The sequence below is a fragment of the Labeo rohita genome, chromosome 7 (assembly GCF_022985175.1).
Source record: "Labeo rohita strain BAU-BD-2019 chromosome 7, IGBB_LRoh.1.0, whole genome shotgun sequence".
Classification (NCBI taxonomy): Eukaryota; Metazoa; Chordata; class Actinopteri; order Cypriniformes; family Cyprinidae; genus Labeo; species Labeo rohita.
Window position 1 is genome coordinate 9,671,583 of NC_066875.1, and position 22,665 is coordinate 9,694,247.

Below are 22,665 nucleotides of genomic sequence, written 5' to 3' on the forward strand. Positions count from 1 at the left end.
CCCAGGTTTGAGGTGGGACGGTTTGGACAGAAGGGTTAAATTGGTGCCATGACCCAGATAGGAGTTGAGGTTTGGGGGGTGGGTGTAACGAAGCCCTGTTGGTAAGAGCTGAGCAAGGTAAACTTCACGTCTCTGCTCTCAAGAGGCACACTAGCTACTGACACTAGAGCCTGTGGTCTTTAGCGACCTTGTTCTTGCACCTTTCTCCCATGCCAGCGACTCAGGTTTGAGTCCCATTTAGAACAAGAACGAGACAGGGCAGTTTGGACCAGAGGGGTTGCATTGGTGCCGTGATCCGGATAGGAGTGAGGATTAGGGGGGTGAGTGTAACTGAGGCCTGCTGGTAAGAGCTGAGCAAGATAACCTTCACTCCCCTGATCTTAAGAGGTGCACTAGCAATTGGCACAAGAAGATGCAGTCTTTAGCGTCCTTGTTAGTGCACCCGTCTCCCATGTCAGCGACCCAGGTTTGAGTCCCACTTCGAACAAGAACGGTTAGGACTGAAGGGCACCAATGTAACATTGGTGCCGTGACCCAGATGAGATCTGAGGTTTGGGGATGCCAGCTGGTAAGAGCTGAGCAGGTAAACCTCACTCCCCTGATCTCTGCTGTCTTTAGAGTCCTTGTTTGTGCACCCACCTCTCTTGCCAGCGACCCGGGTTAGGACTGGTACACATTAAGCCCAAACAGATTAATTGGCCAATATTTTGAGATTCCTACTTGATTAACATGATTAACAGCAGTGTTTGTTCTAAAGCTTCTTGACTGCTTTGTCAGTGGGTAACAAACATTTAATTGTTTCACATTTATATTTTGTAACATTACTGTTCAATTTCTTTTCACAATGTTGTGTTCTCATATAAAATGCAAGTCAGATATAGCCATCATTCACCTTGTTCAATATATTGGGATCAACTATCGAAAAACCCAGTTGAACATTAATATTTATTATTTATTTTCTTTCTCTCTCTCTTGCAGTTGTAATGTCTTGAAGCAGTACCCGGCCCTTTTGAAGGATGTACAGTGAGTGCTGATGGAAACTGCTGCTCCAATATGAGTGTTCATGATGTTGGCGGGAGACGACGCTTTGAGGACTCCGAGTTCACCCTACGCATCTACCCAGGGGTCATCGCCGAGGGCACCATCTACTGCCCCGTCACCGCCCGTAAGATCACTTCCGCTGCGGAGGTCATCGAGCAGGTCATTGATCGTCTGCAGCTAGATCGAACAAAATGCTACGTCCTTGCAGAAGTGAAGGAGTTCGGTGGGGAAGAATGGATCCTCAACCCCACCGACTGTCCCGTCCAGCGCATGATGCTATGGCCTCGCATGGCCTTGGAAAACCGCTTCAGCAGCGAGGACTACCGCTTCCTGCTGCGGGAGAAGAACCTCGATGGCTCCATCCACTACGGCAACTTGCAGATGTGGCTGCAGGTCACAGAAGAGCGGCGGCGCATGATGGAGCGGGGCTTCCTGCCGCAGCCCTTGCCGAAAGACTTCGATGACCTTTGTAACCTGCCGAATCTCAACGAGAAGACTCTGCTGGACAACTTGCGCAGTCGCTTCAAGCAGGAGAAGATCTACACCTATGTGGGCAGCATCCTCATAGTCATCAACCCTTTCAAGTTCCTCCCTATCTATAACCCCAAATATGTCAAGATGTACGATAATCACCAGCTAGGCAAGCTGGAGCCACACATTTATGCGGTAGCGGACGTGGCCTACCATGCTATGCTGCAGAGTAAGCAGAATCAATGCATTGTTATTTCTGGGGAGAGTGGATCAGGCAAGACTCAAAGCACCAACTTCTTGATCCACCATCTCACGGCTCTAAGTCAGAAAGGCTTTGCTAGTGGAGTTGAGCAGATCATTCTGGGTGCCGGACCAGTCCTGGAGGTAAGAGCTGATTATATAAATTAAATATATTGTTGTTGGCAATGTTTTATGTCTGTCAAAGTTTATTAAATGTTTGTTAGGTTTTATTAATCAAAAAAACTATTTTGTGGGTCAAATTGGCCCACATTGGTTTCCATGCAGTTTGCCGAACATCAACACTATTAAAAACAATTTAAAAAGTCGTTATTTGCACACTGAGGTGCAAATGGTATCTAGCATTATTTGTGCTTAGTGTAAATGGTATTTATTGTTGTTTGTGCTTCCTATGCATTTTGTTATGTCTGGCTCTCAAACTCCCGTCAGTGTAAAATGAGTTTCTCACACTACCTGTGCTGCAACTGTCTAGTAATTGAGATCCAAAAAACTTATAACCAGAAACAACCTTTGTTTTGACAGTGAAACTGAACTAGATAAAGAAACAGTGAATTACCTTGGATTCTTAAATTTTGAGTAAACTTTAAAGCTTAAAATTCATAGATTCACATGCATTTCATATTTTAGTGTAAAAACTTAGTGTGCGTCAGATTGACCTGAACACAGCAGGAAGTTATAGGTTTGAGCTTAAATCTGATCTTTAATAAACCTTGCATTCTGTCACAACCCACCGCGACGTGTCGAGACATTATGTCGGGCGCTTGGCCGCTATTCCTGTCGTGTCACGCTTGGTATCTGTATATTAAACATGTAATATGTATATGGTTGGCTGTGATTGTGTTGCTTCATGCAGCATTTTCAGTTTCAGTGTGAACAGAAAAACTTGTCACGCCAACTTGTCATTTGTCTTGATGAGTCTTTTGAATCCTGAAGCATTAACTTTTGAGGTCTGAGAGCCATTCGCTCTTGAAATACTCAACATCACACCTTTATTAAGTCAAGTTATTGTATTGCATGCAGTTGTCAAATTCTTTGATTTGCTTCCAGTTTGTGTGTTTTTGACCTAGATAACACCTTTGAGTGATGATAGTTTAGAAAGGCACACATTAGGTTATGCGATACAATGTTACAGTCATAACGTAGCCGAAAGAACAGGTTTTGAAGCTGCTCTTGTGGATTCCAGTGATGCCAGTAATTCCACTTGGCTTTTGTCACCAAGACGCACATGATGCTGTTTTGATAACATTATCTCAGTTACTGGGGTTAGTGCTTTTCTGTGTGTAGTTTACCGGAAGGGCTTTTTGTTACTGGAAGAATGAAAGGTTAAAAGTCCAAATGAAAAGATGTGTTTGCATGCATTTGTTAAAGTGTACTTGAACCATAAGTGATAAAATCAATGGAGCTTCCTCTTGTGGCCTATTGCTTTGTTGTTGCCAGCATTATATAAGACACTAATGTGCAGTAAGTACATTCATTATTAATAATAATCAGACAAAACATAAACCTCTTATGCCAAGTAATATAATTCATTGTTAGGAAAGACTGTAGATAAATAGCTTCACTAATGTAGTTACTATTAACATTACACTCATGTTCAGCATATATTGTGTGTCATCAAATCAGACTTTAGTTTTGTACTGTTTGCTGTGATCTGTTTTAAAATTAAACGCTGTAAAAGATATATGAAGTAAAAAATCTAAATTTCATGTTGGTTCCACTAAAGTACCAGTGTCAAAACATTCACATAAGCTAATTGAGCCAACTGAAATTTTTGACCTGTTATAGTGAAGGGATAGTTAATCCAATAATTAAATTAAAACATGCCATCATTATTAACTTATTTCTTATGTGGAGCACACAAGGAAATGTTTAGCAAATTGTATGAGGTACATTGCTTACACATGAAAAAAAAAAAAAATCATTTTAGACCCATATTCTAGTTCCATAAACAAGATCTTAAAATATTTTTTTTATGTCAGAACATGTTTATTTATTTATTGGGGAAAATCTCCCCCTTGGAAGCTCTTAAAGGAGAACTCCACTTCCAGAACAACAGTTTACAGATAATTTACTCACCCCCTTGTCATCCAACATGTTTATGTCTTTCTGTCTTCAGTCGTAAAGAAATTATGTTTTGTGAAGAATGCATTTCAGGATTTTTCTCCATATAATGGACTTCATTGGTGCCCCAATTTTAAACTTCCAAAATGCAGTTTAAATGCAGCTTCGAAGGGCTCTAAACGATACAAATCACGTCTAAGTTCATAATTTGTGTACTCCGGCTCAAAAAGGTATAGTAATCGCCTGACATCGTTGTACCTTTTTGTTTGTAAACAGCGTTTGACTTACTTGCACTTCCTTAGCGCGTTCGCTTTGTAAACCTTTCAACGTAATTCAATAGTATGTAGCGTCGTGGACACGCATCCCAGAGTTAGTGCTACACAAGCTTTTATGCTTAAAAAGTGTACAAATTTTTATTTTCCGAAAAAAATGACAGATCGTTTTGCTAGATAAGACCCTTCTTTCTTGGCTGGGATCATTTAGAGCCTTTTGAAGCTGCATTTAAACTGCATTTTGGAAGTTCAAAATCATAAAAAATACGTACAATGAACTTATTGTGTTCATATTGTATTGCAAAGCACTTTTGCTACAGTTAACTGGTAAGATAAGGGCCTGGTTTGGTGGTATAGGTAGGTTTAAAGGTGGGTTAAGGTATAAGGGATAGGTCAACAGTATAACAATAAATGTAATTACAGAAATTAATTACAGTTGTAATTACATAAAGGTACTTTTTTTAAATATGAGTACAAAGTAAAAACATGTATGTGCACAATAAGTGCATTGTATCAAATGATTAATTTAAATGTTAAGGCCACCTAATATAAAGTGGGGCCAAACTTTAGTTTTCTGCACAATTGCTGAAGGCAGGGCTTCCTGCATGGCACATATGTGACTCTGGACCACAAAACCAGTCATAAGGGTCAATTTTATGAAATTGAGGTTTATACAGCATCTACAGGCTGAATAAATAAGCTTTCCATTGGAGATTTGTTTGGATAGGACAGTATTTGGTCGAGATGCAACTATTTGAAAATCTGGAATCTAGGGGTGCAGAAAAATCTAAATATTGAGAAAATCACCTTTAAAGTTGTCCAAATGAAGTTCTTAGCAATGCGCATTACTAATCAAACATTAAGTTTTGATATATTAACGGTAGGAGATTTACAAAATACCTTCATGGAACGTGATCTTTTTTTGGAATAAAATAGAAATCGATTATTTTGACCCATACAATGTATTGTTGGCTATTGCTACAAATATACCCGTGCTACTTATGACGGGTTTTGTGGTCCAGGGTCACATATGCAGTATCTCCCTTTTTTAACTCAACTAATTAACCTTGTTAGCAATGCTTTGAACTAAACTGATTGTTTCAGATTAGTAAGATGCCTCAAATGCACAGTGCGTACTGGTTGAAATGGAATTTAATTTTTTCCATTTCAATCTAAAACACTTGATATAATCAGACTTTTTGACTTGCCATCCACATGCTTACAAAAGGCTAATGTTTAAGCATATGGGTTAATGTCCAACCATCTGGCACAATTGAATGGCTCTCGAGTGGAGAGGATGGGCTTTAATTGTTTGCAGAGTGAGATTGTGGTTCTGCTCATTACTGATTAATGTGGAGCGTGTAGAGTGGCCGAGCACACAGACGTCTTTTCCTCTTTACTCACATGGAGGTGACACATCTGTCACTTTTTCTAATGACAACACTGCCAGTTTATACAAACACACTCTGTGCCTGAAGCTCTTGAAGTGCAAGAGAGTCAAGGGTGGTGTACAAGTGTGTAGTATAAATGTTTTAAATAGTAGTGTTTGCTAATTTGTCCAACATGAGTGATACCTAAAATCATGTGGCTAAGAGTTTTCCCATTGACTTACACTGAAGGTGGAGAACCTGACTTGACTTCATGGGCAAGAACTACTCACATGGTTAAGAAAAAAAAAAATTTCTTGATGTATGATTCAGCTGTGAATTGATTTATAGTTAAATGTTAAGACGTTTCCTTCAAGCACATTGATGTGATGCAGTCTGTTCTTCAAGGCCTACAAAAGTTCAGAAAGGCATTCGTGTATGTTGAAATGGCAGTAAAGCATTGCCTGGCAGTTCCAACGCAAGAGCTTTAATTTGTACGCCACTTGCTTTTTCTTTAGCAGGCTTTTGTAATGGGTATAATCTTCTCTAAAGCTTACCGTTTCTGCTTGAGTGAGAATATCAGTTTCAAAGACTCATCTCAACACTGGCTTTCTGCCAGAACAGTAGCGTTGATAGTTGGGAGTCTGTGTTATGAGTTGGCTAATATGTAGTGTGGATTATTCATCCAACAAACCTTCTGCTGTCATATTTAAAGAGCTGTTGACTCAGTACTTGGGATTTGTGTGCTGCTGGTATGTTTAGTCAAAGAAGTGTTGCGTTGTAATGCGTCAGCTGGTGTAAAGACTTCAGTTTCATTATTCAGAAATTTCAGTTGTAGTCATACAATGGGCTTCTTTTTGTTTTTTTTTATACGGCCTTCTGTATCCGTTAGTGTTGTGTTTGACATTTGACATTTTTGTTTTGAATTTTTGTGTCTTTGGAATTGATGGAGCTGGTTCCAAGAGCTTATTTCAAAGTAATTTTATTTTTTCTTTGACAAGAAGTGAGGTGAAGTGAGATAAAGTGCAATTATATTGAATATATATGTATCTTTAGCAGTATTATGATTGGTAATATGAATGTTATATATTGTTTAGATGCTCTACACTCTTAAAAATAAAGGCTCCAAAGGGGTGTTTTTGCAATGATGCCATAGGAGAACCAATTTTGGTTCCACAAAGATCCTTTCAGTGAACATTTCTTAAAATAACCATTAAGAAGAACATTTCAAATATCTAAAGAACCTTTTTCCACTATTAAGAACCTTTTTTGCATTTGAAAATTTCCATGGATTCCATGGATGAAGGCTCTTCACGTAACCATGAATGCCAATAAAGACTCTTTATTTTTAAGTGTATCTGTGTTTTAAATTACTGATGTTATTGATTTTTGATATTGTGAGTGAAAGATAGAATTTTCTTAACTCAAATTCATTTGTCATCAGCTATTGGTATAATAATGTAACCTACAAAATTATTCACACTTTGAAATCAAACATTTGTACCAAATATGTTTGAAAGCACCTTATGTGTTGAAAGATTACAGTTATTCCTAATGGCACATGTTTGAAAATGTTTCCATAATTATTTAGGTATTTGGACTTGAAAGTAGTTAGTAGTCGTTAAATTTCTCTGATGTCATTTTCTACAATCCTGTTTGCGCAATATCCAAACTTTGGCACAGTCCTCAGCTCTGTAGTTTACTTCAGTCATTTGGTGGGTTTAAAAGTATTTGTGCGATTGTGTGACGGTGTGTGTGAGGTAAGGGTCTATGGGAGTTTGGCAGGCTGCTTGGGTTCGTTTCCAGGCCTAAGTGAGGCTTGGTGTTTTTCAGTCCAACAGAAACATTCCAGCTAGAGCCATATGAGAAGTCAGCCTGGGTCACAGCGTGGACGTTCCTCCTCAGCAGACTATAATGAATCTTTAATACCTACTGTCATTAGTCTTAATGCGCTACTGGGATTATTGTGAATCACTGCTATAGCACTGGGTGGGGCGGCAGAGTTTGGGGGATTTACTGTATGTTAGTGTTCATTATCCTGGCAGAGATGTTCTGGTATGTATTAAAGCCAGCAGTATCTTGATCATTTCATTTTTATGTGTTTTTTAAAAAAAAGCATTCTCTGAGCTTTATAAAGTTTTACAGTATGTGAATAAAAGATGAAACAAACTAAGTCATTTTTTTTCTTAATACAGTCAAATTATGTTCATGTGAAATAATCTGAAAGTATTAAGTAAAAAATGTATGTAGTGTTGGTGCTGATAGCCTTGTGGGCAGTGTGCCATCATATAGCGCTGTTGCGGTATGGGTGTCCCAAGTTCGAATCCCGGCTCCCGATTCCACCCCTCCATCTCTCTCCCACTTTGCTTCCCGTCACCTCTCCACTGTCCCATCTTAATAAAAGCAAAAACGGCAAAAAAGTAGCGATTTTGTATGAATTTGTGTGACGTGATTTGTACATAAGTGAAATTTTTAGCAAAAATGTAAGCATTCATGTCTGCCCCGAAACATAATTGTCAGTGGAGCGTAAGCTGTTGCGCTTATATATGTATGTGTATATATATATGTATGTGTGTGTATATATATATATATATATATATATATATATATATATATGTATATATGTATATATGTATATATATATATATATGTGTGTATATATATATATATATATATATATATATATATATATATATATATATATATATATATATATATATATAAAATAAAATTTATAAAAATTTTATAAAATTTAATGTAAAAATCAGGTGGTGAGGAGAAAGTCACATGATGAACCGAAGCTCATTACAAGCAGCTATTCCACAAACTGACAAAGAAAATTCTAATATGTATAACATAACAAATATAACATACAAACCTAATTAACATAACTGGTAAAAAAAAAACCTACGAAACATTATTTCACATTAACGTTTAATAACAACAGTTATTTCAATGGAAAAACATCAAACGTTAAATGTAATGACTGGAATTCTTGGAGCATCATTCTACAGGTTATTAACTGTAAATGATATGTTCTTTTCCCACTTCCAAATACAGTATTTTACCATAATATTACATTAAATGTCCATTACGGTTTTTCACTGTATATAGTAAGAGAACTTGCCATTAACTAATTAATAGGTTTTTATTGTAGCGTTTTTAGTCTTTTACCATTAAAATCGCAACTTTTTTTTTTTTTTTTTTTTTTTTTTTTTTTTAAACAGTGTAGCCCTCAGGTGTGTCCAGTCATGTAATGCAATAAGTATTCATGAGAAATCATAATGTCACAGTAGTAAATGTAACATAGATTTCCTCAAAATTAACCTCAAAATTCATGACATTCTCCACAAATGTGATCTGAGCATGGCAATGTACAGTGCCACCTCTCACATAAACGGTTATAACTCTTTGATTTGTCACGTAGGGTCAGTATGACTAAGTAACAGATATTCATGATCTTCAGTGGTAAGAGTGAAAGGGTTAAGCCGGCTCTTTAGTACTGAATCTGTCAAATCAGTTGTAATCGGTTCCCTACTGAAAACACTGAATCCTGTTGTAAACGCAGTGCAGGTGTCCTGATAAATCCTTATCTGAAGTGCTTGGCATTGTCTAGTCTCACAGAGCCAGACGTCTGACTATCAGCATGAAATTTGGTTCACATTGCTACTGCTTGTGGACAGCCAATCAGATTGAAGCTTGCTATTTTTTGTCATTAACATAAACATTCTGCTAAATTAATGTGTTTAATGTGTTCTGTAGTGGTTTACCAATATATAATATAAAAATATATAATACAATGATAGCATTTATTTATATTGTAGCATTTGTTTTGTGGAGTTTTGGTTCACCGGTTTTCATAGTCGGTATGCAAGCTGGCATTATTTAGACTGGACAATTGTGGTCTTTGCTGACCAATAGACCCTATTTACATTTCTTCATCCTTTCTACAACAGATACTACAACAAATGATTTTTACATTCCCATTTGTTCAAATAGCAACAGAGAAAAAATCCATGTAGAGAGATTGATTTTAAGACCGTTAGAAGAGAGAGCGATGTCAAATTTACCATCACTCTCTCAGCCGTTATATTAGAAACTGCTTTCAGTTGTTGTTTTTTTTTTCCTTTTTTTAATGTCATGGTAATAGAATATACAGTTATAAATGTCATTTACATTTAAAAATAAATAACTAAATAGATTTGCTAGATTTGCAATGTTTATAACTTCGGAAATACACCATCACAGTCCATCCAAAGGATCCATCCTGCTTGCATTCCCAGGTTGCATGCCTGCATGCCTCGATGCAGACCTTTGGTCCTGGTGTGGTTTTACTTCAACACCAGAAACTGTCAGTTTCTCTCAGTGTGGTAAATCTTGTCCATTTTGTGTGGATGTGCCTAAACTTTTTTTTCCCTTTCAAATATTGTGAAGCACTTGTGCTTGCCTTGCATACCAGGAAGGAAGGAATTAAAAAGACTGAACTTTGTTAACTGATTTGCTACTAGGTCTGACAAAGAAAATGGCCAGTCATTAAGCTCATTCATTGTTGGCACAGTTTATTATTGTTGTAAAAGGCCTGACTGTTGATTTAGTTCACCTAGATGTTCAGAACAGGGCATGAATTGCATTGTTGAACGTTGGATAGTAAACACACTATGCCAATAAATGGGTTGCTTCTTCTTACAGCTGTGCCTTATTTATACAAATCAATCAAGCTTTGTACACCACGTCTTGTAGTGAAGAGAGCATGACTGGTAGTTTAGATATAATGAATGGTGATGAAGGCTGGTATGGAACTAGGAGTTCTCTTAGTATTGATCATATAGGGTTTATTTTTTCTGAGTAGCACACTGACGTAAATCTCCATGTAAAAGCATGTCCTGTTTTATTGAACAGTGTCTCGCTTTCAGCTATTTTGTAGCCACAGGAACTTGTAAATTACACTCATGCCATTTAGGAAAGTCACATCCACATTCCAGCCTTTTCAACATGTCAAAGTTAAAAATGATGATGCAAATATTTGCATTTGCAATAGCTTAAAAATCCTGTTCTTGCATGGTTTTTGTTATATAGCTGGTGATGTGTTAGTGATGCTGAAGTGTTTGTCAGACACAGATGTTCTTCTTATCCATTCACACATAATGCATGGGTGTTTGTGAAGGCTGCACTTGCATTATTCTTCAGCACCTCCACATAAAATTGCTGCCTTAAAGGGATACGCCACCCAAAAATGAAAATCGTCATCATTTACTCACCCTCAAGTTGTTCTAAACCTGTTTGAGTTTCTTTCTTTGCTGCACACAAAAGAAGGTAATTTGAAGAATGTTGGCAGTAGTCATTTACTTTCATAGTATGGAAGTTAAACATTTAAAGGGAAACGGCAATCCGAAATGAAAATTCGCTAATGATTTACCCTCGTACTATCCCAGATTTATGACTTACTGTCTTCAGATAAGCACAACAATATACTTTTTTTTTCTAGAAAAAGATTCTGTCCAAGTGAATAGGCATGAGAAAGGTCCAAAAAAGCACATACTATTTTTATGACTGTACACCATGAGACCCCAGGGGATCAAAATAAAATAAAATAAAATAAAACAAAACAAAACAAAATAAAACAAAATAAAATAAAATAAAATAAAACAAAATAAAACAAAATAAAACAAAATAAAATAAAATAAAATAAAATAAAATAAAATAAAATAAAATAAAAATTGCTGCTTTTTAAAAGTAGGAAAATCAGAACTTCCAAATTGAATGGAATGCAGTGTAAACAACCTGTTTTTATTGCTAGTGGTTTTGTCGTTACATACATGGAATTTTTGCCTTCATTGTGGACTGAAAAATGACTTGTTGTCTGCTTAGGACATGTTTCAAGATGTAATGTGTTTTTAGATTCTGTTTAGATATCCGTGTCACCTATAACCAGTTCTTGTGTGACACTTGTCATGTCATTTCCTGCGTATTTATGGCCTCTAACCATATGAAGCACACTGTCAGTAAGAGGATCAGCATTACCGTACTTCTAAGAATAAAGCTCTTGTCACTTAGGAATGTTGCCTGTGGTGTAACTGGTGTGACTTCTGAACTGTCCACAACAGTCATCAATGAAACTGTAGTAGTCTTTGTGTTGGGTCAGATACTTCTGTAGTGAGTTATGGCTTACATTTCATGGGCATTTTACTCTTACTGAAGGTTGTTTTGAAGTTTAACAGTTTAATGCTGTGGTCACCAATTAGGGGATCCAGACCCAAGACTGGTTGCACCCACACAATCAATCATGTCTTGTACATTTTTCATCTTTTACAGTATAGCTCTGAACACAGAAAACATGCATGCTAGTTTAGTTCTTTATGTTCTACATTAAAAAATAATTTGAGATTTTTATATTGAATAAATCAGTATCGGAAGGCTATGAAGTACTATTTTATAGCTATGTGTTGACGCCATTAAATTATATTGTGCTTTCAGAAAATAAAGCCCATTTTTAAAGCCTTTTAAAGCCCTTTAAAGCCATAAAGCCCTTTAAAGCCATGTTTATTCAGTAAAGATGTATTAAATTGATTAAAAATGACACATTGTCATTGTTCCTTTTTTTCAAGTAAATTTGTTCTGTTGAAATTTCTATTTAACAAGGAAAAAATGTATGTATAACACAATAATGAATATAAAGCAGCACCACCATTTGTGAAATTTATAATAATAAGAAAAGTGTTTTGAGCACCAAATCAGCATTTTAGAAAAGCATTTCTGGAAAAAAAAAAAAAAAAAAATTGACGCTGAAGACTGGAGTGATGGCTGCAGAAAATTCAATTAAGATTCAAATAAGATTCTCATGCTCATCAAGCCTGCATTTATTTGATCAAAAAATCCAGAAAAAAATGTAATATTGTGAAATATTATTTTAGTATAGAGTAGCTGTTTTCTGTGTGAATATATTTATGTAATATATATGTAATTTATTCCTGTGATGCAATGCTGAATTTTCAGCATCATTACTTCAGTCTTCAGTGTCACATGATCCTTCAGAAATCATTCTAATATGCTGATTTATTATCAGTGTTGAAAACAGTTGTGCTGCTTAATATTTTGTTAGAACCTGTGATTCTTTAATAAATAAAATTTTTAAAAGAACAGCATTTATTTAAAACAATAATATTTTGTAACAATATAAACTACCATTTAAATTTTTATTCTTTCTCTTTTTAAGAAGTGTATACTTTTATTCACCAAGGATGTTAAATTAATAAAAGGTCTTACAGGTTTTTAAAAAAAATATTAAGCGGCGCAACTGTTTCCAACACTGATAATAAAAGTAATAAATCAGCATATTAGAGTGATTTCTGAAGGATCATGTTACACTGAAGACTGGAGTAATGGGTGATGAAAATCCAGCTTTGCATCACAGAAATAAATTATGTTTTAAAATATATTGAAATATATAAAAAAAACCATTATTTTAAACTGTAATAATATTTCACAATATTACTATTTTTTTTCTGTATTTTTGATCTAATGCAGCTTTGATGAGCATAAGTGTTCTTTAAAAACTATTAAAAATCTTACTGATCCCAAACTTTTAAACGGCATTGTACAATATTTTAATGTACTTTATATAGGTATTATATAATTCCTTATTTATGCTGATCTAAAAAAAGAAAATCATAATATTGCATAGTGTAACAATGGTGTTTATAGTAAAATATCTATAGCAACTATAAGATTAAGCAGTTGCTATAATCAGAGTGATACTGTTACTCTGTCACAAGTGCAACATTATATCACTGTTAAATGTGCTCAGTTGTCATGAAAATTACTGCATACTTAAAAATGTCTTAATGATTGTAAACTATATACTACTAAATTTCATTTATCTATTTTTTTATTTAGGTGAAATGTGACCTGGACAGGTTTTCGTGGGCACAATATTATTGTACAAAACATTGCTAAGAATGAAACAGAAACTATTCTGACATCAATTAAATGGTGCTGCTCTTGTGTGTTGTTTAATTGTCTTTCATCACAGTCTTTTCTACTTCGGTCTGCCCTCATGAATGTCTATGCTTCTTAAAGCAGGAAGCATGCGTCACCTGCAGTCATGTATAAAGAATTTTTACATTGCAAAATATTTGCGTATAGCTTTGTTTGCACTGGCGTTTGCTGTTAGACGTTTCCATACTGGTCACTGAGAGTTCAGAGTGCACTCGACAGATACCTGTAACACTCAGCAGGACACTGGAGGGAATCCCTGCGTTTGTCTCATCGTCACAGCTAATCAGATTGGCCTCCTTTCTCAGAGTTCCAAGTGGGATGTTTTACTAAAGTATGTTGGTTTCCCCCTCCCCCAGGAGCCAGCCGGCCCCATGTGATTAATGTGGGCTGTGTTTCTGGTCACCACCTGTTTCTTAGCAAGCAATAGCGCAGAAAGGCAATGCAGCCCTAAAGCTGTAGTGTTTACAGTTATAGACCACACTTGTGCAATGTGTGGGCGACCATAGACATTTAAAGAGATAGCAGACCCAACAACACCAAAAAAGCTTTCATTGTTTTCTCACCCTATGTTTTTCTCATGGTATATATTGTTCTCCTAAAATTACCAAAACCGTTTATAGTGTGGAATAAAGTGCATGTGAAATTCTACAAAATGACCTAATTTTGTTCCACAGAAGCAAGAAAAACATGGGGTTGGAATGGCATGAATGCTTAATCATCTGCATTGTTTTGTCTCTATTTTTTTTTTTAGCTTTATACAATGAAGGTCATTGGCGCCCATTGTTTTGTTTTGGACCTCATTGAGGTTTTTGTGTGGGGAAAAACAGTCAAACCTTTTTTTCGAAATATCACACTAAATGAGAAATCTTCTTCATATATTCTCATTGCTTGTTAATAATTAATTTAATACAACTCTGTGCACCTCACTTGATTAAATTGTGAGTGCAGTGTGCTGCTGTTCAGGGTAAATAGTTACATTTCTGGTTGGGAAATGCTCCAAACTGAATCGTTTCTGATCTGTAGAGTTGGACAGATGTTTGTGGATGTGATCCAGCCCTGCCCTGTCCAGCCTGATAACATGGCTTCTTTGGATTTCTAAGATATTTAAGGCTTTATAGGGATACAGGAGCCGTTTTCTCTAGTCTTTAAGTCACACTGAACATTTAGTTGTATCTGATAAAGAACCGTAGAAGAAATCTTGCTAATTTAGTCCAATTTGGCTGGCAAATCATGGGAGAATTATCAGACTGATAGTGTTGTCATCGTCTGTTTCGGTGAACATTGAAAACGGGTTTAGCACCACTCATTGGTGAAAGACTTTAAAAGTGTCACAAGAAACATTGTAATATCATTTTGCAAAAATGTTGCCACAGGCACATTTTTTTTCCGATGAGCCTGGGTTGATATTTAACATATGTAAGCATGTCACAAAAATGGTCCTCACATGAATCACCCGGAAAAGACTAATATCTGAACCTAGACCACAAAGCCAGTCTTAAGGTTCAAGATTATTTATACATCATCTAAAAGCTGAATAAATAAGCTTTCCATTGATGTATGGTTTGTTCGACAGTACAATATGACAGTATTTGCTCGAGATACATGATCTTTACTAAATATCCAAATGATTTTTGGCATAAAAGAAAATTTGATAGTCTTGATCCATACAATGTATTGTTGGCCATTGCTACAAATATACCCTTGCTACTTATGACTGGTTTTGTGGTCCAGGGTCACATATTAGCATGTTGCTAACTAAAGACTCATTAATAAATAATAATAATTAAAAAACACAATTTTTATTTAGAATGAAGTTTTTAAGATATTTTGGGTGTTGAATGAAAGACATTTATAATTATTTCCGTCAACTCATCTACTAGGGATGTTCATTTCGGTTATTTTTCCTAACCGACAGCTGATGCTCGTTAACCGATTATTAGCCGTTAACTGACAAGATTATTTTAAATTAGAATTTAATTATTTTAGAAAGGATAAGTGTCCCGTTAAAAATACCAAAATGTGGCCCTGGACCACAAAACCAGTCATAAGGCTCAATTTTTTGAAATTTAGATTTATCTATCATCAGGAAGCTGAATATATAAGCTTTCCATTGATTTATGGTTTGTTAGGATAGAACAATATTTGGCCTAGATACAACCATTCCAATTTATGAAATCTGAGGGTGCAAAAAAATCCAAATATTGAGAAAATTGCCTTTAAAGTTGTCCAAATGAAGTTCTTAGCAATGCATATTACTAATCAAAAATTAAGTTTTGATGTATTTACAGTATGAATTTCACAAAATATGTTCATGGAACATGATCTTTACTTAATTTCCTAATGATTTTTGGCATAAAAGAAAAATCAACATCGCAACATGAGGATTCACATGGACACATCATGCACCTGCAGCGCTTCTGCGAACGGAGAAAAACATAATAAAGCTAGGCTATATTAAATGAATAAATAGGCCTATACGATAACTATTTTTACTTAATTAACAAAATAAAGAAAAAACTGTGCAACAAGTAGCTAGTATGCAGAGTTTTAGTTCATTTTTGTGCTGCGCGAAAGGAAGACTGTTGAAAGCGGCGTCCTATTTTCTTTATTTTACAAAAGCACAAAGATTTGTTTTTATTGTGAATGTACACAAATAAAAGCAAACCATTTAGAGTTTCGATTATCTGTATGACTAGGAGTCGTTTCCACTGTTAGAAGTAAAAAAAAAATAAGTTAAGCATTGCTAACTTGACAATGCAGCCTTTCCATTATCGTAATAAAATACAGTTAGCTAAACATAGGCTAGGGAAAAAACACACTGCTTAATCATTTTACTGCCGTGGTATTTTGCCAAACAGTTTGTTTTATGTGGATATTGGAATGGGAGTGAAGTACTAAACCAGGTTACATAATAAATAATATTTTGGCATTCAAATACATCTCAAATACGGAAACATTTGGATTTGTGTCGTATGAGAGACCCAACTCTTAGTTTCAGTTTAGTTTGTTTTGGTTTGTCGTTTATATAGCCTTAGCTTTTTATAGCTTTTAATGAGCTAGTTAAAATGAGAATCCCTAACATCTACCATTTTATATGAATTTTTCATTGAGTTTATCACAGTGCATTCTGGGATTCCCTCTCTGCTGAAACTGTTGTTTTAAAAGCAAGACTCCCATTCTATACTGCTTTGAGAAGTAGCTTTTTTCCTTGATAACTCCCTTTTTGGCCATTTTTTAAAAGTCGTGGGAGTCTTCCTTCGTGGTAAACTGCCCTCGGTTTGAGACATGTCAGGTAGACAGTTTATGGAGATCTGTGGTTTATTTTTCATCGTCTGTCCATTAGGGGCTGTGTGCTACATTCCTGCATGTGTTTGGGAAGCTCCTCGACAGGTTATACTGCTGCAGTCTGGTCTGGCTTTCCTCTTCCTGCTCCCACACGTGTCCACAGCCTGTCAACGTCTTTAGGCCGTAGCTACGGCAGGGCTGAGGGTGTGTGCAGTTTAAGACCGCGGCCATCAACGGAAGAGCTCATTCCTGCTTAATGTGCTGCTGACTAATAGATGAGCAATTTAACATCGTGCTTTAAAACTCACGTTTACACCCACCGACACAGTATTAACAACACACCCAGCGCTCATTTACCAACACACCCACACAAACACTTACACAGGGTGGGAATAGCATGCAGTTGCTTCTCTTCACTAGCATAGAAACATCTACCTAATGTGTTTGACGTTTTATCTGTTGCACTTTAAGCGATGGTTTGCTCAACAATTCTGTCATTTACTCATGACAAATACCATGTTGTTTCAAACCTGTATGGCTTTCTTACTTCTGTGGAACACAAAAGAATATATTTAGAAGAGCACTGGGGTCCCCACTGACTTTGAAGTGAGAAGAAGTCTAGTGTAAAACAACATATATGGTGTGTTTCATTTTTTGGGTGAACTTTTTCCTTTTCAGGACTGTAATTCAGCATTTTTATTGTTGAGAGTAAAGTTTTAGCAGTTTTTTAGAATTAGATGTTCATTTAGAGTTTGTTTTGAATCAATATCACTAGCCCCGGTGTGAGGTAACTTGTATTTACCCAACTTGTGTGTATATGTGTGATGAAGGGGTTGTCATTTGTTTGCTCAGAGATAAGTCTGATTATAAAGGGGCAAAGTTGGGTCTGAACATTCCTTTTACACTTGGCCACAGACAGTAAATGTGTCTCTAAGCTATGCTCTCTTTGAACCATTTCCTTTATCCGTGTCTCATCCATGGTCACTCACTGATAACTCCCAACATCCATATGTTGATTTAGTCCTGGTTGGGTGGAGTAAAATTTATATAATATGTGGACTGAACAATAAGATGATATAACATGAACCTGAAAGTAGGATTGCTCCAGAACATGCCCATGCATGAGCTGGACAAACCTGAAAGAAACAAAATTTGTTACATTTGTTGTAAAAATCTTATTTGTTATTTGACATACTGAAGTTCAAACTTGACCTTTGGAGATTTTGTCTTTTTCTTATTCAGGTAGATAGCTGCTGTGTTAAAGGTGATCCTTTTTACAGAATGTAAAAGAAGTCTCAAGTGCCCCAGAACGTGTCTGTGAAGTTTCAGCTCAAAATACCCCACAGGTCATTTATTATATAATTTTGAAAATGCCTATTTTGAGTAGAAGCAGAAACATGTTGTTTTAGTGCATGTCTTTTTAAATGCAAATGAGCTGCAGCTCTCCACCCCCTTTTCCAGAATAGGGCTGTGTCTTTACAGCTCGCATCTCAGATATTCTGGAAAAGGACATCTGTTTGGTTTTGGATGCACAATATTATCGGGCCGATGTCGGAACCAGCCGATAATGGCTTTATCATTTAGATCGGCATCATTCTAATATGTCTTGCTGATAAGAGGAATATGTCAGGCAAAGTTTTGCCTGAATGATGATTAGATTCACAGTTTTGGATCACCAAATTTAAACTGAAAATACATGTACAGAATGACACGTTCATTGTGATATTGTGTAAACGGATGTGCAGTGGCAGCAGCAGAAGCCTTCCCTGGGTCCTAATTCCCGTTCGGTAAGGAGTTTTAATTCCGTAGGGGACGCTACTGGCCTACTTCTACTGAAATTAAAGTAAAATACACAAATAACATTTAGACTGTGTTTCTGATTAAATAAAGCAGTCATTGATGTCATAAAATCATGAGTATGTTTTTGATTTAAAGGTCAGAAACTATAGCTTACATGAATAAAAAAAAAAATCACAAACATAACACTAAAATTAAAAAAAAAAAACTATATACTGATTTATTATAATTTTTAAACAAATTATGAGCTCTAAAAGATTTTCAGAATGTTTTCAGTGTATATACAGTGGGTACGGAAAGTATTCAGACCCCCTTAAATTTTTCACTCTTTGTTATATTGCAGCCATTTGCTAAAATCATTTAAGTTCATTTTTTTTTCCTCATGAATGTACACACAGCACCCCATATTGACAGAAAAACACAGAATTGTTGACATTTTTGCAGATTTATTAAAAAAGAAAAACTGAAATATCGCATGGTCCTAAGTATTCAGACCCTTTGCTGTGACACTCATATATTTAACTCAGTTACTGTCCATTTCTTCTGATCATCCTTGAGATGGTTCTACACCTTCATTTGAGTCCAACTGTGTTTGATTATACTGACTGGACTTGATTAGGAAAGCCACACACCTGTCTATATAAGACCTTACAGCTCACAGTGCATGTCAGAGCAAATGAGAATCATGAGGTCAAAGGAACTGCCTGAAGAGCTCAGAGACAGAATTGTGGCAAGGCACAGATCTGGCCAAGGTTACAAAAAATTTCTGCTGCACTTAAGGTTCCTAAGAGCACAGTGGCCTCCAAAATCCTTAAATGGAAGACGTTCGGGACGACCAGAACCCTTCCTAGAGCTGGCCATCCGGGCAAACTGAGCTATCGGGGGAGAAGAGCCTTGGTGAGAGAGGTAAAGAAGAACCCAAAGATCACTGTGGCTGAGCTCTAGAGATGTAGTCGGGAGATGGGAGAAAGTTGTAGAAAGACAACCATCACTGCAGCCCTCCACCAGTCGGGGCTTTATGGCAGAGTGGCCCGATGCCTCTCCACATGGAGTTTGCTAAAAAACACCTGAAGGACTCCAAGATGGTGAGAAATAAGATTCTCTGGTTTGATGAGACCAAGATAGAGCTTTTTGGCCTTAATTCTAAGCGCTATGTGTGGAGAAAACCAGGCACTGCTCATCACCTGTCCAATACAGTCCCAACAGTGAAGCATGGTGGTGGCAGCATCATGCTGTGGGGGTGTTTTTCAGCTGCAGGGACAGAACAACTGGTTGCAATCGAGGGAAAGATGAATGCGGCCAAGTACAGGGATATCCTGGACTAAAACCTTCTCCAGAGTGCTCAGGACCTCAGACTGGGCCGAAGGTTTACCTTCCAACAAGACAATGAACCTAAGCACACAGCTAAAATAACGAAGGAGTGGCTTCACAACAACTCTGTGACTGTTCTTGAATGGCCCAGCCAGAGCCCTGACTTAAACCCAATTGAGCATCTCTGGAGAGACCTAAAAATGGCTGTCCACCAACGTTTACCATCCAACCTGACAGAACTGGAGAGGATCTGCAAGGAGGAATGGCAGAGGATCCCCAAATCCAGGTGTGAAAAACTTGTTGCATCTTTCCCAAAAAGACTCATGGCTGTATTAGATCAAAAGGGTGCCTCTACTAAATATTGAGCAAAGGTTCTGAATACTTAGGACCATGTGATATTTCAGTTTTTCTTTTTTAATAAATTTGCAAAAATGTCAACAATTCTGTGTTTTTCTGTCAATATGGGGTGCTGTGTGTACATTCATGAGGAAAAAAATGAACTTAAATGAGTTTAGCAAATGGCTGCAATATAACAAAAAGTGAAACATTTAAGGGGGTCTGAATACTTTCCGTACCCACTGTATATAGTTATTAAAATATAGTTAATATAGTTTTTTTTTAAAGCCTCAATGTACTGTTATTATAAAATAAAATCATTCGTTTTTTTAATTCTTTAGTTCTTGTTAAAAACTAACCAAAATTAAAAATAATTAGCTTATAATTTCCACACATTGGAACTTGGTGTTTATTTCCAAACAAAAAGAAATATATCAGTATCTGCATCAGCTATCAGCCAAAATGAGTTGAAAAATATCGGCATATTGGATATCGGCAAAATCCAATATTGTGCATCCGTAATTATCGTCTAACATGCATTCTAAACCATATTAGTTTAAACTTCTGATATAGGGTTTTCTGAGCACACACATCTAATGCATAGTAACAGAAAGCAGCTGTCAGAGAGCATGTGAGTACTAAACTAAGTTCTGTTTTTATGTATTTTTGCGCTTAAACTGTCAATACGTCCTAGTTTGTTAAAGACACATGAGTTACAAAAACAGTTGGTTATGTCTATGAAGGTAAACAGCTGGGAAAAAAAATGCATGTTTAAATTAGATCTGTGTGGCAGCAGCGAAACATACAGTAACTAAATAAATAAACCCACTGCCCTCTTGTCTCCTCTGAGGCTAGGACTCTAAATAGTTTTCTGTGCTCTTCTATGCAGCCAGCCACAGAAAATTTTGGCGCGGCATTAGAACTGGTAAACTGGTGTGACTTGCGAAAACAAAATGGTGTGGGTGCAGATTAAGTGGCAGTAATTTTAAAATAAATTCAGAAGAGCAAAATCCGAACGGCTCATTTTTTCCACTTGCTTGCAGAGAAAGGCTTATCAAAATAAAGGGTTGTCCTTTTTCACTTTTTCTTGTTTGGTAGATTTAGCAGGGACCTGATTATAGCACTTAAACACAGAAAAAAGACAGATTTTCATGATATGTCCCCTTTAATGAAAAATGAAGCTGCCCAGAGGTGTTACCCATAAGGGTGGAGTGAACCAACTCACTCACTTCTAAAATGAGGGTAGTGGTGGAGAGCCTTTTTACTGTGGCCAACATCTCATCCATAGCGTCATATTACTCCCACTACAATTTTGCATGGTCAGAACTTTGACTGATGGGATAAGGTGCGCTCTATAGCCTTTTCAGCTTGCCAGAGTCCACCCACTTAAATAAGTGGAGGCTTCTTTTCTGCCTGACTTGACAAGTGGCCTTTTGTTCAACATCATATTTAGGCGTAACTGCATTGCATGTTTAACTAAGTTCCTCAAACAAAACTCTTGAATATCTTTTTAATGTTTTTAATCCTAACCTGCTTGACATGAGCAATTGGGTTTTGAAAGTCTTAAGCACAGTGACTGGTTTGCTCTTGTGCTGTACCAGCGTCAGAGTCTGAGTGATGTAACGGCAGCCAGAAACAGAAGTGCACTGTGTAATGGGTTCACGGGGGTTAGGCTTGCCCTGGCACCAAACCAACACCGCATGCTCCAAGATGCCACTCCGTTGGCACTGTGCCAGAGTCTTGCTCAAAAACACATACACGCATAACTCTGAGACACCCTGGGACTCCGCAGGTCCCTTCTGTCTGCTGGTATGAGAGAACGTTTCTGAGCTATGACATTAACAGTGTACAGCTGGACCCTCCTGCTTGAAATTCTCTTTGGTAAAGGGATTCCTACAGAGTGTGTTGAGGTTCGTCTATGCAAAAATTAAAATACTCTCAATTACTCATCCTAGTGTTGTTCCAAAACTGTAAGACATCTTACACAAGTGAAGATTTTTTTTAATGCAACCTGAGATACATCTGTTGCTCCATTGAAAGTCCGTTGAAAGCTCATAAAGGTATCGTAAATGTGATCACATAAATTAAGGAGTTCAGTCCAAGTCTTCTGAAGAGAAGATGAACAGATGTTGAACATGATTAGCAGATTTAATGTAGACTTTTATTGACATATAAACATTGATAGGGCGCTATGAAATACGTTTTATGTTTTCCCAAATACCGTTTTATTTTTTTTACAAATTCCGCTTTTTTCAGTTTTAATTTTTCTCAACTCCTTTTCAATGGTTAAATTAAATTTTATTAATCAACGAGCATGTCTAATTAATTAAAATCATGAAACATATACAATTTAATAAGAGTTTAACAAAAACTGTGTTTTATTATCATCAAATTTTGTGTTTTAGCATGTCTAGTTATTTGAATGCATACTTAATTTATTCTTAAAATATCCTTATGAAAAGTTTTTTTTT

At 36.4% G+C, this 22,665-nt stretch overlaps 1 protein-coding gene across 6 annotated transcripts in view; it reads left to right on the forward strand.

Annotated features, from left to right (window-relative positions):
* Positions 1–22,665, forward strand: part of myo9aa (myosin IXAa) — a 153,383-nt gene that overhangs the window by 32,212 nt on the left and 98,506 nt on the right. For all 6 annotated transcript variants that reach the window (XM_051114147.1, XM_051114142.1, XM_051114146.1 and 3 more), the window contains exon 2: positions 979–1,896. In XM_051114147.1, the coding sequence (XP_050970104.1) occupies positions 1,054–1,896 (843 nt within the window). In that variant the 5' untranslated portion in view covers positions 979–1,053. The remainder of the gene's footprint in view (positions 1–978; positions 1,897–22,665) is intronic.